This window comes from Battus philenor, unplaced genomic scaffold, assembly GCF_028537555.1.
Source record: "Battus philenor isolate CCGP_79_NKW_IND1 unplaced genomic scaffold, ilBatPhil1.0.hap1 SCAF_9, whole genome shotgun sequence".
Lineage (NCBI taxonomy): Eukaryota > Metazoa > Arthropoda > Insecta > Lepidoptera > Papilionidae > Battus > Battus philenor.
The window spans coordinates 15551285-15563400 of record NW_027181759.1 but is presented as its reverse complement, the minus strand read 5'-3'; the positions used below and the strand labels follow the sequence as shown (position 1 = coordinate 15563400).

The window sequence follows — 12116 nt, the reverse complement described above, 5'->3', positions numbered from 1 at the left end:
CCCGCAAGCTGTCAAATAGTCAATCTAAGTTTGATGGAACAATTTTTGTTAATCTTTGCACGTTTTTCTCGGTTTTTGAAGTAGAAGAATGTTTCGACCTTTGCTCATTTTCAACCGATGAATTTCCACCTTTGAAACGTTCATACCTCTTGTAAACAGTCATCAAAGTTAACATTTCATCATTTCATAAGTTACTATGGTACTTTTTTGCTAAATTTTATATTAATTCGTAATTCAAAATCGATGATTCGTGATAAATACTGCTGATATGATCTGACTCTTGCTGTGGAAGCTGAAATTCGCTACATATTATCTCAAGGAATATGATTATGAAATGGAATATTTTTATTTGCGTAAACATGTTTAAAAGGTTTTTACTATTTTATAAACATAAGTACCACATGCCTTTTTTAAAACAGTTCTACTTTTTTACTTGTTTTAAAACAATTCTACTTATAACTAGAAACCTACATTACTTATTTATTCTATTCAATATCATCTAAAAATCCTTAACAGTATAGTATAATAGCATTTATCTACTAACCATATCCTTAAGGTTTTTATTCAAATGGACGTAGATACATTAGTTCCTGGTATAAAAATTAGTTCACTGTATTTTTTGATCACAGCTCTTTATACAATAATATATTTCTTTCCAATATTTATAGCCACTTCCGCACATGCAGTGGTAGTCGTGCAATAAAATGCACCGCTCGCCAGCCCGCTGCTAAATGCGTATGCGGCAAACAATGCGAATCACACAACCGCTACCGCCAAATTACTCAACACGTGTTTCACCCCTGCACGGGGCATCTTCAGGAGTTATGTTACACCGATTAGTGCCAACTGTTACTACTACTGTACAGTTTCTTTCATTCTACAATTTTCCCAGTCTTTCTCTTTCATTCCATTAGCCATACATCCATCCTCAACCACTACATTCTAGGTTTCCTTACTATTTTATTTTGCAACATTATTTATTGTTCAAATATTTAACACCTATTTTCTTTGTAATTATCATCTTATATTATACTATTTATTACACTATTTTTGGTACTACTATATTCCTTTTATTTCTATATTTTAGTGTTCGTTTTATTTTTACCTATTGCATTTATTACCACCTCCCTGCAGTAGCTGAGGAAGCATTCTCTCTCCCCTTCGTCTTGCATGATGGCCGAGATATTCCTTTCCTTTATCTTTTTGCCCATCCGGCATTCGGAATCTGCTCGCAGTCTTCCGAACGTCGAACAGTGGGCCACAAGGTGGACCACGGTCTGGACCACGTCCGGTTCACAGAAGCACGAGGGGTCCTCCTTGAGCTTGAACCTGTGAAGGTACACAGAGAACCCCCCGTGACCCGTGAAGAGCTGGGCCAAGACCGTATCCATCTCGACACTGCTTTATATATCATTAGTGACAACCCTATGTAAGGTTGATAGTCTTATCAATTGTATCCCTGTACAGAGCGGGACCATCCCGGGTAATTTCACTGTCTCAGACGTTTGGTAAATCCAATCGCAAACCACAAAAACAAGTTATTTAAAGTTATAGTTTAAAGTTCATTTATAGATTGTGTTGCTTGCGATAACCTATATGTAACCTTTTCAATACAAATAAATACTTCGGTAGTAAAGTGTGCTTATACAGGTGATGAGTTATAGAATAAAATTCTTTAAAGAGGTGAATGTATATCTCATTTGTCAGTTTATCTTTTGCATCCATTTAAAAATATTCTGTATAAATACGTTATTTTTTGTGGAATGTTACTGGTAAATAGCTTCTGGCTGTATAAAGTTTGTAGAGGATTCAATAATAAACAATATATATCTATATACATATATGTGCGTGTATATGTATATAGATATATATTTATATTATTTGTGACTTTAGATAGTACTCCTTTATTTAAGTGAAAACTTTTAGCCTTTTGTTACTATTAATATGTAAGTAAATAAATACGTATAAGCTTTAAGATTTCCATAATAATTATAATAATTGACATATCTATGTATTGTATATATTAAAAAAATAATATGATAGTTACAAAAGTACCTAAGGACTAAGGGCTAACGTTGCAAACGTGATTGATAGATAGAAGCGGCCGATACTCTCCCCCGTCCCTCCGCGAGTACAACTAAGGCGCGGTACAGCGGTTTTGGTAGCACATAAGAACATAAGTAATCGCTTAAGTTTAAGTTTCATGACTCAACTGGGCGTTCATAAATGTAGTATAGTTTCTACAATATCCGAACCTTTATATATAAAGATTCTTTTAAACGTGAGTAAAGATATATTGGATATCTAATGGATTCAGGCGTTACTTTGCGGAAGTCTATCCTAAGTAAGAAAAGTACTAATATATAGCTACTTCCGCCATGCAGCAGTAGTCGTGCAATAAAGTGCACCGCCCGCCAGCCCGCTGATATATGTCTCACAGAGTCTCGTGTTTGGCACTAATCAAATTATATTATAGTGAAACACGTGTTGAGTGATTTAACGGTGGTAGTTGTGTAATTCGCATTGTTTGCCGCATTCGCATTTATCAGCGGGCTGGCGGGCGGTGCACTTTGTTGCACGACTACTGCTACATAGCGGAAGTAGCTATATATTAGTTCTTTTTTTAATAAAGATATATTGAGACAATTAAATAGAAGTCTTTAGTGTACATTTTATCAACAATCCGGTGAATAGTACACAGCGGCCCGAGCCAAAGCTTCCAAGTAAGCTTTCGAGCTTCGCAACCTTAAAAGAGGTCCAGACTAAGCGCCCTCTGTGTTCTGTCCTCTTGAATTAACATAAAAAATTAACAGATTCACAATGAAAACCAGTGTTAGACGATATAATGCTTTATTGCGAAGCATCAGAAGTCATTATCGCAGAGCAGGCTGGTGGGTCGTTTCTCGCAAATGAAGGCGTATTTGTTCTCACACCAGATGTCGTCCAGCTTGCCGGTGCGGTACAGGCCCCCACAGAACTCGCCCGTGGTCGAGTTGTTAGGCTCTCCAGGCTGAAATTTGTCGTATCCAGCCTCCTTGAGAGTTTCACCTGGATGCCCAAATGTTATATGAAAATTGAGAATCTTTGTATATCAATACAATCAAAGTATTCTCTACTTTCACGTGGGTAACAGATTATTAACTGACTTGTATGTAATATACTTCATCTGTCCATAAATACAGATACAATTTAAAGAAAAAAAAAACATTACATTACATATTTAATGGAATCAGGCGTTACCTTGCGGAAGTCCATCCTTAGTAAGAAAAGGACCAAGAAGTGGCTAAATATTGGTCCTTTTGTTAATTATATTACATGTTAATTGGGTCACAGATAATATTCATCATTATAATATCAGTAAAGGCTCCTAAACGAAGAGCCTTTATTTTAGTAAGTACTTTATTTTATCATCTTACTTCTTATTATCTGCAGTAAAACATGCAAAAAGCTAGAGATAAACAATATACTTCTAATAATTTTACCTCTCACTTTTGATATCTCGCCGTCAACCCCGATGAGCTCGATCGTAGAAGCTGTACTTTGTTCTAGACGGTCTTCTTTATATCGGATATTTAGGTGGTAGTCACATTAAATTCTTTACCTTCTGTGATAGTCAAACGACTGCGTTATGGAAAAGAAGAATCTTGGTTACTGTCAATAATTTACCGTGAATAGTGAGCCATTCCCCGTGCTCGTTCCAGTCGTGGAATCCAATATAGGCCATGTCCTTCCAGACGTTGCCAAGTATCTTGATAGGGGGATACTTAGCGAAGAGCTCCTTGACCACCTGCGCTTCGGTGTCGCTGTTAATGACGACCAGGTGACCACCCTCTGCCGCGCAGGTCATGTAGGCACGCGACCAGGTGCGTGGCAGCGTGTGAAATTTGTAACAGCTGCCCGTACGTGAGTCCAACGTATATTCTGGAACAAATTAATTGTATTTTTACAATATAGCTGCTATCCAAGCTTGAGCTGTTCAACATTGTAAAGAATGATTAGTTATAATAGATAAATGGACGAATGTATAGCTGATTGATCAGCAAAAAGTTTTATAGCTTTCACACATATTGCAATACCTTTTAAAATATAGTGTTCACTCTGAAGTATATTACTTTGATTATTATTTTTTTTTTACTGGAAGTTGACAGGCCAATGATGTGACAGTAATAAAAGGTACAAAACGTGGAGTGACAATGAACAAAACTTACTTTAATATGACGTTTCAGACGCTATAGACGCTCTCTGAAAGGCATAGGTCTCCCCCAAAGGTATCTATGCAGCGTCCTCTGTGTACCATAATACCAGAATTTGATCACCTACCGAGCGTGGTGATTATGGTATATCCCCTCCATAGATATCTGTGGGGGAGGTCTATGCCTTGTAATGGGAGTCTATGGTTTGGAAAAACAATAACATACCATTGTCGATGGTACCACAATTGTTTACCACCATGGCCGATGAATCCTTCTTGTAGCAGATATATGGCAAGGGTTTGTTGCAGTCTACATCAGATATGGTTTCGTCAGGAAGCATAGATATGCAGTTCTCTTGGTCTAGATGATTGTCTGGCTGCCCAGCAGCCCACATGTGGGGTATCTTGCTCAATGGAACACCTGTACGAACAATAATGTCTATGAATATAATCTTTATTATTTTTATTTAATGAACTGGCTATACCATAACTTTGATCGCAAAAAAAAATTTAATACATTTCTAATAAACGGTACCAGATTTTTTAATAAATTTCTGCAAGACTTTATTAAACTACATTTGTTAAAATCAAAACACAGATTAAAAATGAACCGACAAAAAAAACCATATAATTTAATAAACGAATATTTATCTAATAGATTCAGGCGTTACCTTGCGGAAGTCCATCCTAACTATGAAGTGCACTTTATTGCACGACTACTGCTGCATAGCGGAAGTAGCTATATATTAGTACCTTTCTTAGTTAAAACGAATATTTAAAATACATGAATTCTTGGCAATGATATCGCTTGATTGTTTTGTTTACATTTAGGTTGTTCTTGACAGAAAGTATATATACATAAACATGTATCGTTAAGCTATTTTAAAAGATGTGTTGTTATGGATTTTCTTCTTGATTCTTCTCCATAACTATAACACTGCGAAGCAGAATAGAAACAAAATTGAATTGATTTAAAATAAATATGTTGACGATCAAAAAGATATCTGTTAAAATTCCAATGTTCAATTAATGAATTTTATCGTTTATTTTATATATTAAAAAGTGAAACTATTTGATTTATGTTAAGTAGATTGAGGTGATGTTTTGTGGTGGGTGATTTAAATAAATAAGGAGCTGTGGTAGCCCAGCTGTGGAGGACTGAGACTCGAGTTACCTGGAGTACAATCTTATATTGACTCTGTGTTTGGCACTAATCGGTGTAACATAACTCCTGAAAATGCCCTGTGGAGGGGTGAAACACGTGTTGAGTGATTTAACGGTGGCAGTTGTGTAATTCGCATTGTTTGCCGCATACGCATTTATCAGCGGGCTGGCGGGCGTTGCACTTTGTTGCACGACTACCACTGCATGTGCGGAAGTGGCTAAATATTGGTCCTTTACTTACATAGGATGGACTTCCACAAGGTAACGCCTGATTCCATTAAATACAATGTTATATATTTCACAGTTTGTGCATTAATCATATAGGATTGCTACTGCTCAGAGAAGTTTCCAGAGGATGGGCAGCAGCATCCTCTGTATATCTTACTTTGCGACTTTTGCAGTGGGCATCTATAGGCTAAAACGAAGAGTTTCCCAACTCTTCTCAGCAGATCAATATTCTAAGCCAGTGGTACTCACAGAATGGCTTTATTGACCGTTTTTAAACGGTTTTATTTAGTTCGACCCGTACGGAATTTATTTGGGTCAAAATTAGAAATTGAAATTTAAGCACCTTCCCGTTGTCAAATTGATCTAAAATGTGGTACACACATTTAATTTAGATGACAATACAATATAATAAAATTAATATAATTATAAATCTAAGATGGCCGCCGACACAAAATGGCGGATTACATATTTTTCCTTAACCCCCTCAATATGGGTATCAAATGAAAGGGCTACACTAGTAAAACACGATGATTATGTCAAAATTTAAAATTCAAGATGAACGCCGTTCCATTATGGCGGACTAGGTATATATTTTGTCACACCCACCACAATATGGGTATCAAAAAACCGTTTAACTTAAAAGTTTTTTTAAATGTATTTATATAATGTTAAAATAATAGATGATCCAAAACTGCATGTAAAAAGATATTCTATGTTTCTCCATTGTTTTTTTGTTGTGCCACTCACCCTCTATAGAGTTCAGGTCTCCTCTTGAGAAGATGGCGTGGATGCCGGTGAAGATGCCCCGTCTCATGTCGCCAGAAGCTCCTCCTATCAGCGCTGACATCGCGGAATTAAATTCAAATGTCGTTGGTGACGCCAAGTTGCCTCCTGTGGGGCATTAATATTTGTATGTCCATATTTTTATGACTTTATGATGGTCTCATTTGAAAGATGAAGTCGATTTGAGAGGATAAGGAATGAGACTCTGAGACGAAGGAACCTAATTGACACAGCCCAGCTAATTGGCCGGTTGATGTGGCAGAGGGTAGGAGGTAGAACAGACAAGGACAGAGATCTTCAGGTTCTAGAGCGGAGACCACGGACTGGCGAGTAAAACGGACACCAATCACAAGATGGACAGGTGACTTTGTTAAGGTCATCAGGAGCTGTTCAATGGTGCAGTATGTCCGTTTGGATGTTTTACGGCTGACATGGCGATAAAGATGTTTCTATCTAATAGATTCAGGAGTTACTTTGCGGAATTTCATCCTAAGTAAGGAAGAGACTAATATATAGCTACTTCCGCTATGCAGCAGTAATCGTGCTATGAACTTAACTTACAAGAACCTTTTCCGTAATATAAATAAGTGTAATCTCCGAGTCGACGTTTAGTTTTGTTTTTCAAGTTATATGATTAAAATCTACGATCAGTGATATAAAGTGACTATTTGATAAGTTATTTGGACAGTGATTTCTTGAGCGATTTTGAAGCGTAGTATTGGCTAAGCGAAAGTATACTTTATGTTAAAGTAGGGTGACCATCTGATTTATCAATAGAGGACTCCTTGTGAACCAATGGTGTATCATTTCAAGTTAGAACCCGAAGTACGTAACAATATATAAGAAATTTGTACTGAACTTAATGTTTACTTGGTGTTACCTTCAAGATGGCATCTTAGACGAGCTTCTGCCCAGTTAGCAGGTACTCGATGAAGCTTAAACCACGCTCGGGCGATGGGAAAATATCTGTAGTCGCATCGAAATTGTTTTGCACCTGAAAAATACACCAGAGGTTTTAAATCTCTTTTAACCTCTTTTGTTGTTATTTATCTACAATGTTTATTATTTTATCTGTGACATATGTCACTACTTTATGATTGCCTGTCAAAATGACACTGAAGTTTTTTTTTTATTACACGCAATCTAGACTTACATTTATCAATGTAATCTTTATACGGAGTAAGACAATTAGTTTAAATATACATTTTTAAATGAAATATTTTAAATTATAATAGTTTCGCGTCATACAATCTTGTTTTGTTTATTTATGTCATTATGCACTAAGTGTCATTTATAAATGACTTGTAAACGCCATTTTAAAGCGTTGCCAGATTTTCTTACGTCAATTCTGCCAGCGGTATGGCATTACGAAATTGTAGTAATGATAGGCAGGTACAGCAACCGACTAGGTGGAGTTTATCGGAATTATAAATGGGAATTATCGACCAGTGACTCCGTGGAGTGCCTGTCGTAGCAATCTAAAAGCGTTGCGTCTGATAAATCTGTTGTATGTAGCGGTTCTAGCCAATGATCCTAGGGAGGGTTTATCTTAACCCCATTTCCGGCCCAACTTCAATTTACCAATCCGCTTGGCTATATCTACTTTTCCTTATCTATGCGTCTTCTCATTTCTGATCTCCTCAAATCGATCTCATAGGGTGAACTGCTTTTTTATGGTCCCTACCATTAGGGGCCTTTCACTATACCCTATCGTATTTAAGGGACAAGGCATTACAATATTCTTTATAATAAATATCGTATATATTTAATTTCACATTTTATTACAAGCCATTTTTGCTTATTTACTTAACTTTCTGATTTATTTAATTTCTTTAGGACTGCTGACTTGCAAATGAGGCTCAAAGTGAGATACCACGTTTCAAAGCCGTTATCACTGGTAACACAAATTGGTTGTTTATTTTCATCATAAGATATATCGGGGGAGAAGATGTTTCCTAGTTTCGTTCTTATAAATAATTTAATAGTGTGGCAGCTCCGCGCGCATACGCCGTTCGCATAAAACTGAGGACCGGATTCCCGATACGATACGATACGATATCTGGTGAAGTTATTGCTGCTAACCGGTTATGGTTTTTACAGCTTCATCTAAATGGAACCCGTAGAACAGGGGTCTACGGGCCGAAATCTAAATGGAACCCGTAGAACAGGGGTCTACGGGCCGGCCCGGATTCCCGTGAACGCGCGTTTTATACGCCACTACCTTCTTATAGTGTGCGAGAGGGAAGCCAAATGGAGCGCCCTCATTCGCATGTACAAATAATGAATCATTTTTGGAAATAAATTCACTTTCAATCGAATCGTTTTTCTTTAAACTCTCAACTCTAGGATAGTATAGATAATAATGTTCAACGAAATAAAAATTACAATATATAATCGCCCTCCACTAGGTGGACTGACGCCATAGTCAAAGGGGAAGTCCCTGGATGCGGGCAGCGCGATACCAGTAAACGTGACGATCTTTAGTGAATGCTTATGCTATGCAGTACGCATCTATCATCTGACTTGATGATGATAGTGATGAATAAATCTTCTATTGGTTTGGAGTAGTGTACTTTGTCCTGAGATGGATGGCAGATCCATGGGATCTTAAACTATTAAATTAGTACAACAAGCGTTTCGGGGGCAGCGTGCAGTATACACCCCTGAATTTAAACCTTTGGAATGAGACAATCGGCTGATTTCGGTTTTGTAGAGCATTATCTCTGTCGCACAATTGACAAAACGTCACATAGGTAGTGTGCGACAGAGATAACGCTCTACAAAACCGAAATTAGCCGATTGTCTCTTTCCAAATGTCGATATTATAATACGCTTTATCCGTAACTGATTGGTTATTTCAGTCAATTACTCTCGACGTATATAATTCAGGGGCAGATTATGGCTTTACAAATAATTATATGGTTTATTACTGTTTTATGTGACGAATTTATACCAATTTCTCAGATTTATGTGCGGTATTAAAATAATTATATATGGTTGCAATTATTAATAATTGTAAAGACATTATAAATGGTGCATGGATGTTTCAAAACTTTATGTGTCTTGTGTAAAAAAGCCTTTCCAGCCGTATAATCTATTAAAATTATTCGTATATTGTATTAAAATTATATATATATATATATGAAAATTTTAAATCTCATTAATAATATAGTTATATTAGGGGGACCGTAAAAGTATTTTCATTCTTAAGTTAAATTCACACGACTATATTTTGAAAAAAGTTTTTATTTCACCACCAACAACAACCTTTGCTATCTAGTATACAAATTTTCAATGCCGGAGCGGTAAAAATCAATCGGTTTTTCTGTAAAATATGTTGACAGAAACGAATTTACATTCCGGTCCCCCTAATATTTATTTAATACAAAAAATATCTAGTATATAAGTTAAATAACTTTACAAGAAAAATATATTTAACCAACAATTATTGGAATTGTTGAAGTTATTAATATTTGCACCACGATGTCATAAAGTGGATATGCCATTTTGGATTTTTATATCACTTTCGATGTATAGGGTGATTGTTTATAGGTGTAAAAGTTTTAAAAAGGTAAATAGATTAATATACATCATTTCATAGTAAAAGAAACCTATCTTAAAATTCGATTATGACAGATTCAAATTAATTATTATTTACTATCTGTCTTTGCAGATTTTATACTGCCAGAAGTTATTGGCATGTAACATACATTCCAAATAGAAAAAAAAATAATTTATCAGAGTGATCACTTTTGACAAGCCTTTATAACCATAACCTTCGTCGAGGTGCACGCGGTCTTGGTCCAACTCTTCACGGGTCATGGAGGGTTCTCCGAGTACCTTCACCAGTTTCAGCTTATGGAGGACCCCTCGTGCTTCTGTGAACCGAGCATGGACCAGACCGTGGCCCACCTAATAGCCCACTGTCCCGCGTTCGGAGGATTCCTGGTCGAATCCGAGTGCCGGTTAGGCATGAAGGTTGACGAAGAAACAACGGCTTTACTAATAAGAAATGAAGATACGAGACCTACATTCCTAAAACTGTGTAGAAAGATTGTAAAAGATATAATAAAACGTAATAAGGCTTTAGAAAAATTGTAAAACCAAATAAAAAAAATATTTTAAACAAAATAATAAATGCAATACAAAATATTGTTAAATATAGGAAAAAAAAATAAAAATTGTTAAACTAAGGAATGAGGTGTCGGAAGAAAGGAATCGGAAAAGCGGGAAATGGAATGAAAGAGTAAGACATACGAAATGTGGAAAGTAAGAAAAAGAATGAAAGAACAGATGAATGGATATAGAGTGCGGAAATAAAATAAGACGTGAAAAAATTATTAAACAAGAAGAAATGACCCTGTCCTTACCATTAAAAATCTTGTACACATATTGTTATTTATCTTATATACATAGCTTTCTCCTTATATATATTTAAAACGTATGTAAGTGGATTTGACTTATTAATTTATTTAAATTATTTATGGCGTCCACGTATATACAGTAAAGGAATTTGAAATGTGTTCCTATTAAAGCCTTCTGATTTAAAATATGGCAAATCATTTCCTGTTACCAAATTATCTATCTCATCTTTACGTAACGTCATACTATTTATATTTAAAACGTATGTAAGTGGATTTGACTTATTAATTCATTTAAATTATTTTATACTATGCATTATTTACGGTATCCACGTGTATACAGCAAGGGAATTTGAAATGTTAAAGCCTTCCGATTTAAAAATGGCATATTACATTTTTAAATTATTACCTGTTACCAAATTATCTATTTCATCTTTACGTAACGTCGTACTATTTATATATTATTGTCACTATATCCAAAATAATATATTAATAAAACTCATTTAATAATGACAGAAAATTAATTTATATATCAAATCTTTTCCAACCTTATATCTGCCATGCTTCACCAAAGTCTTTCTAAAATCCTTACGCCTATATAACAAACATAAAGGGTTAAACTCGTGTAGAGTCCACTTTTAATTGCCCTCCTGTGGGACGTGGGCCCTGGGAAACTCTGTATAAAACCCATATTATTTTAACATCTTTGGAAATGAGATCTAGAATGCTACTCACCTATAACAGCGATCAGACTTATCGAAGCGACGAATGCAATACATCTGCCCGTGCTAGCCATTGCACCAATGTTCAATTACTATTTCATTTTATGGTATATATAAGTTATAAATGTGTAGATAAAAACAAACGAGACGGAAATAGTGACTGAATGCCTATTATTTTTAATTTTAATAATTAGAAAGGCTTTCATTCTGTTCTATTAAAATTACTTCAAAATTAAAGCAATGCCTGAAAATGAAGGTATTTAATGTGTTGCCTTTTAAGGCTATGCTCGGAGCTTCGATGCCAGATCGAATCAGAAACAAAATCCGCAGTAGAAACAAGGTCATGATGTATCTCTACTTGATTGTCTGAAGTGACAGGGGCGGGGTACATCGCCAGTTCAACCAATTGCCGTTGAGGCCAAAAGGTTTTTGAGCGTCGACCATGAGCTAGTATACGCGGTGTAGGTAGGCTCCCCCTCACTAGCTGGACCACATAGTAGAAGTCGTTAGATGCGGGTAGAGCAAAATTTCTGATCAGGTCCAGTCCAGGGCGGTTTTCCAAATACCTTCACCGGTTTAAGCTCAGGGAGGACCCCGGTGCTTCTGTGAACCGGGCGTGGACCAGACCGTGGTAGCCCACTGTTCCGCATTCGGAGGACTCCGAGT

The 12116-nt window shown here is 36.1% G+C and overlaps 1 protein-coding gene across 1 annotated transcript; it reads right to left on the bottom strand.

The window, feature by feature from the left end:
• Positions 1 to 2833: 2833 nt before the first annotated feature.
• LOC137932491 (C-type mannose receptor 2-like) lies at positions 2834 to 11535 on the bottom strand. Its single transcript, XM_068776125.1, has 6 exons — positions 11464 to 11535; positions 7248 to 7361; positions 6332 to 6475; positions 4419 to 4613; positions 3667 to 3921; positions 2834 to 3048 (listed from the first exon to the last, which is right to left on the bottom strand). Exons 1-6 carry the CDS (start codon positions 11522 to 11524, stop codon positions 2864 to 2866), a joined length of 954 nt encoding a protein of 317 aa, XP_068632226.1. The 5' UTR covers positions 11525 to 11535; the 3' UTR covers positions 2834 to 2863.
• Positions 11536 to 12116: the final 581 nt, after the last annotated feature.

Bases quoted from the DNA above. Each gene is read 5' to 3' on its own strand.
- LOC137932491 (XM_068776125.1), bottom strand. From the start codon at position 11,524: ATGGCTAGCACGGGCAGATGTATTGCATTCGTCGCTTCGATAAGTCTG. The intron at 7,362-11,463 runs GTGAGTAGCATT...TGTATTTTTCAG, and splicing joins AAGTCTGATCGCTGTTATAG to GTGCAAAACAATTTCGATGC. The intron at 4,614-6,331 runs GTGAGTGGCACA...TTGTTCGTACAG, and splicing joins AGACCTGAACTCTATAGAGG to GTGTTCCATTGAGCAAGATA.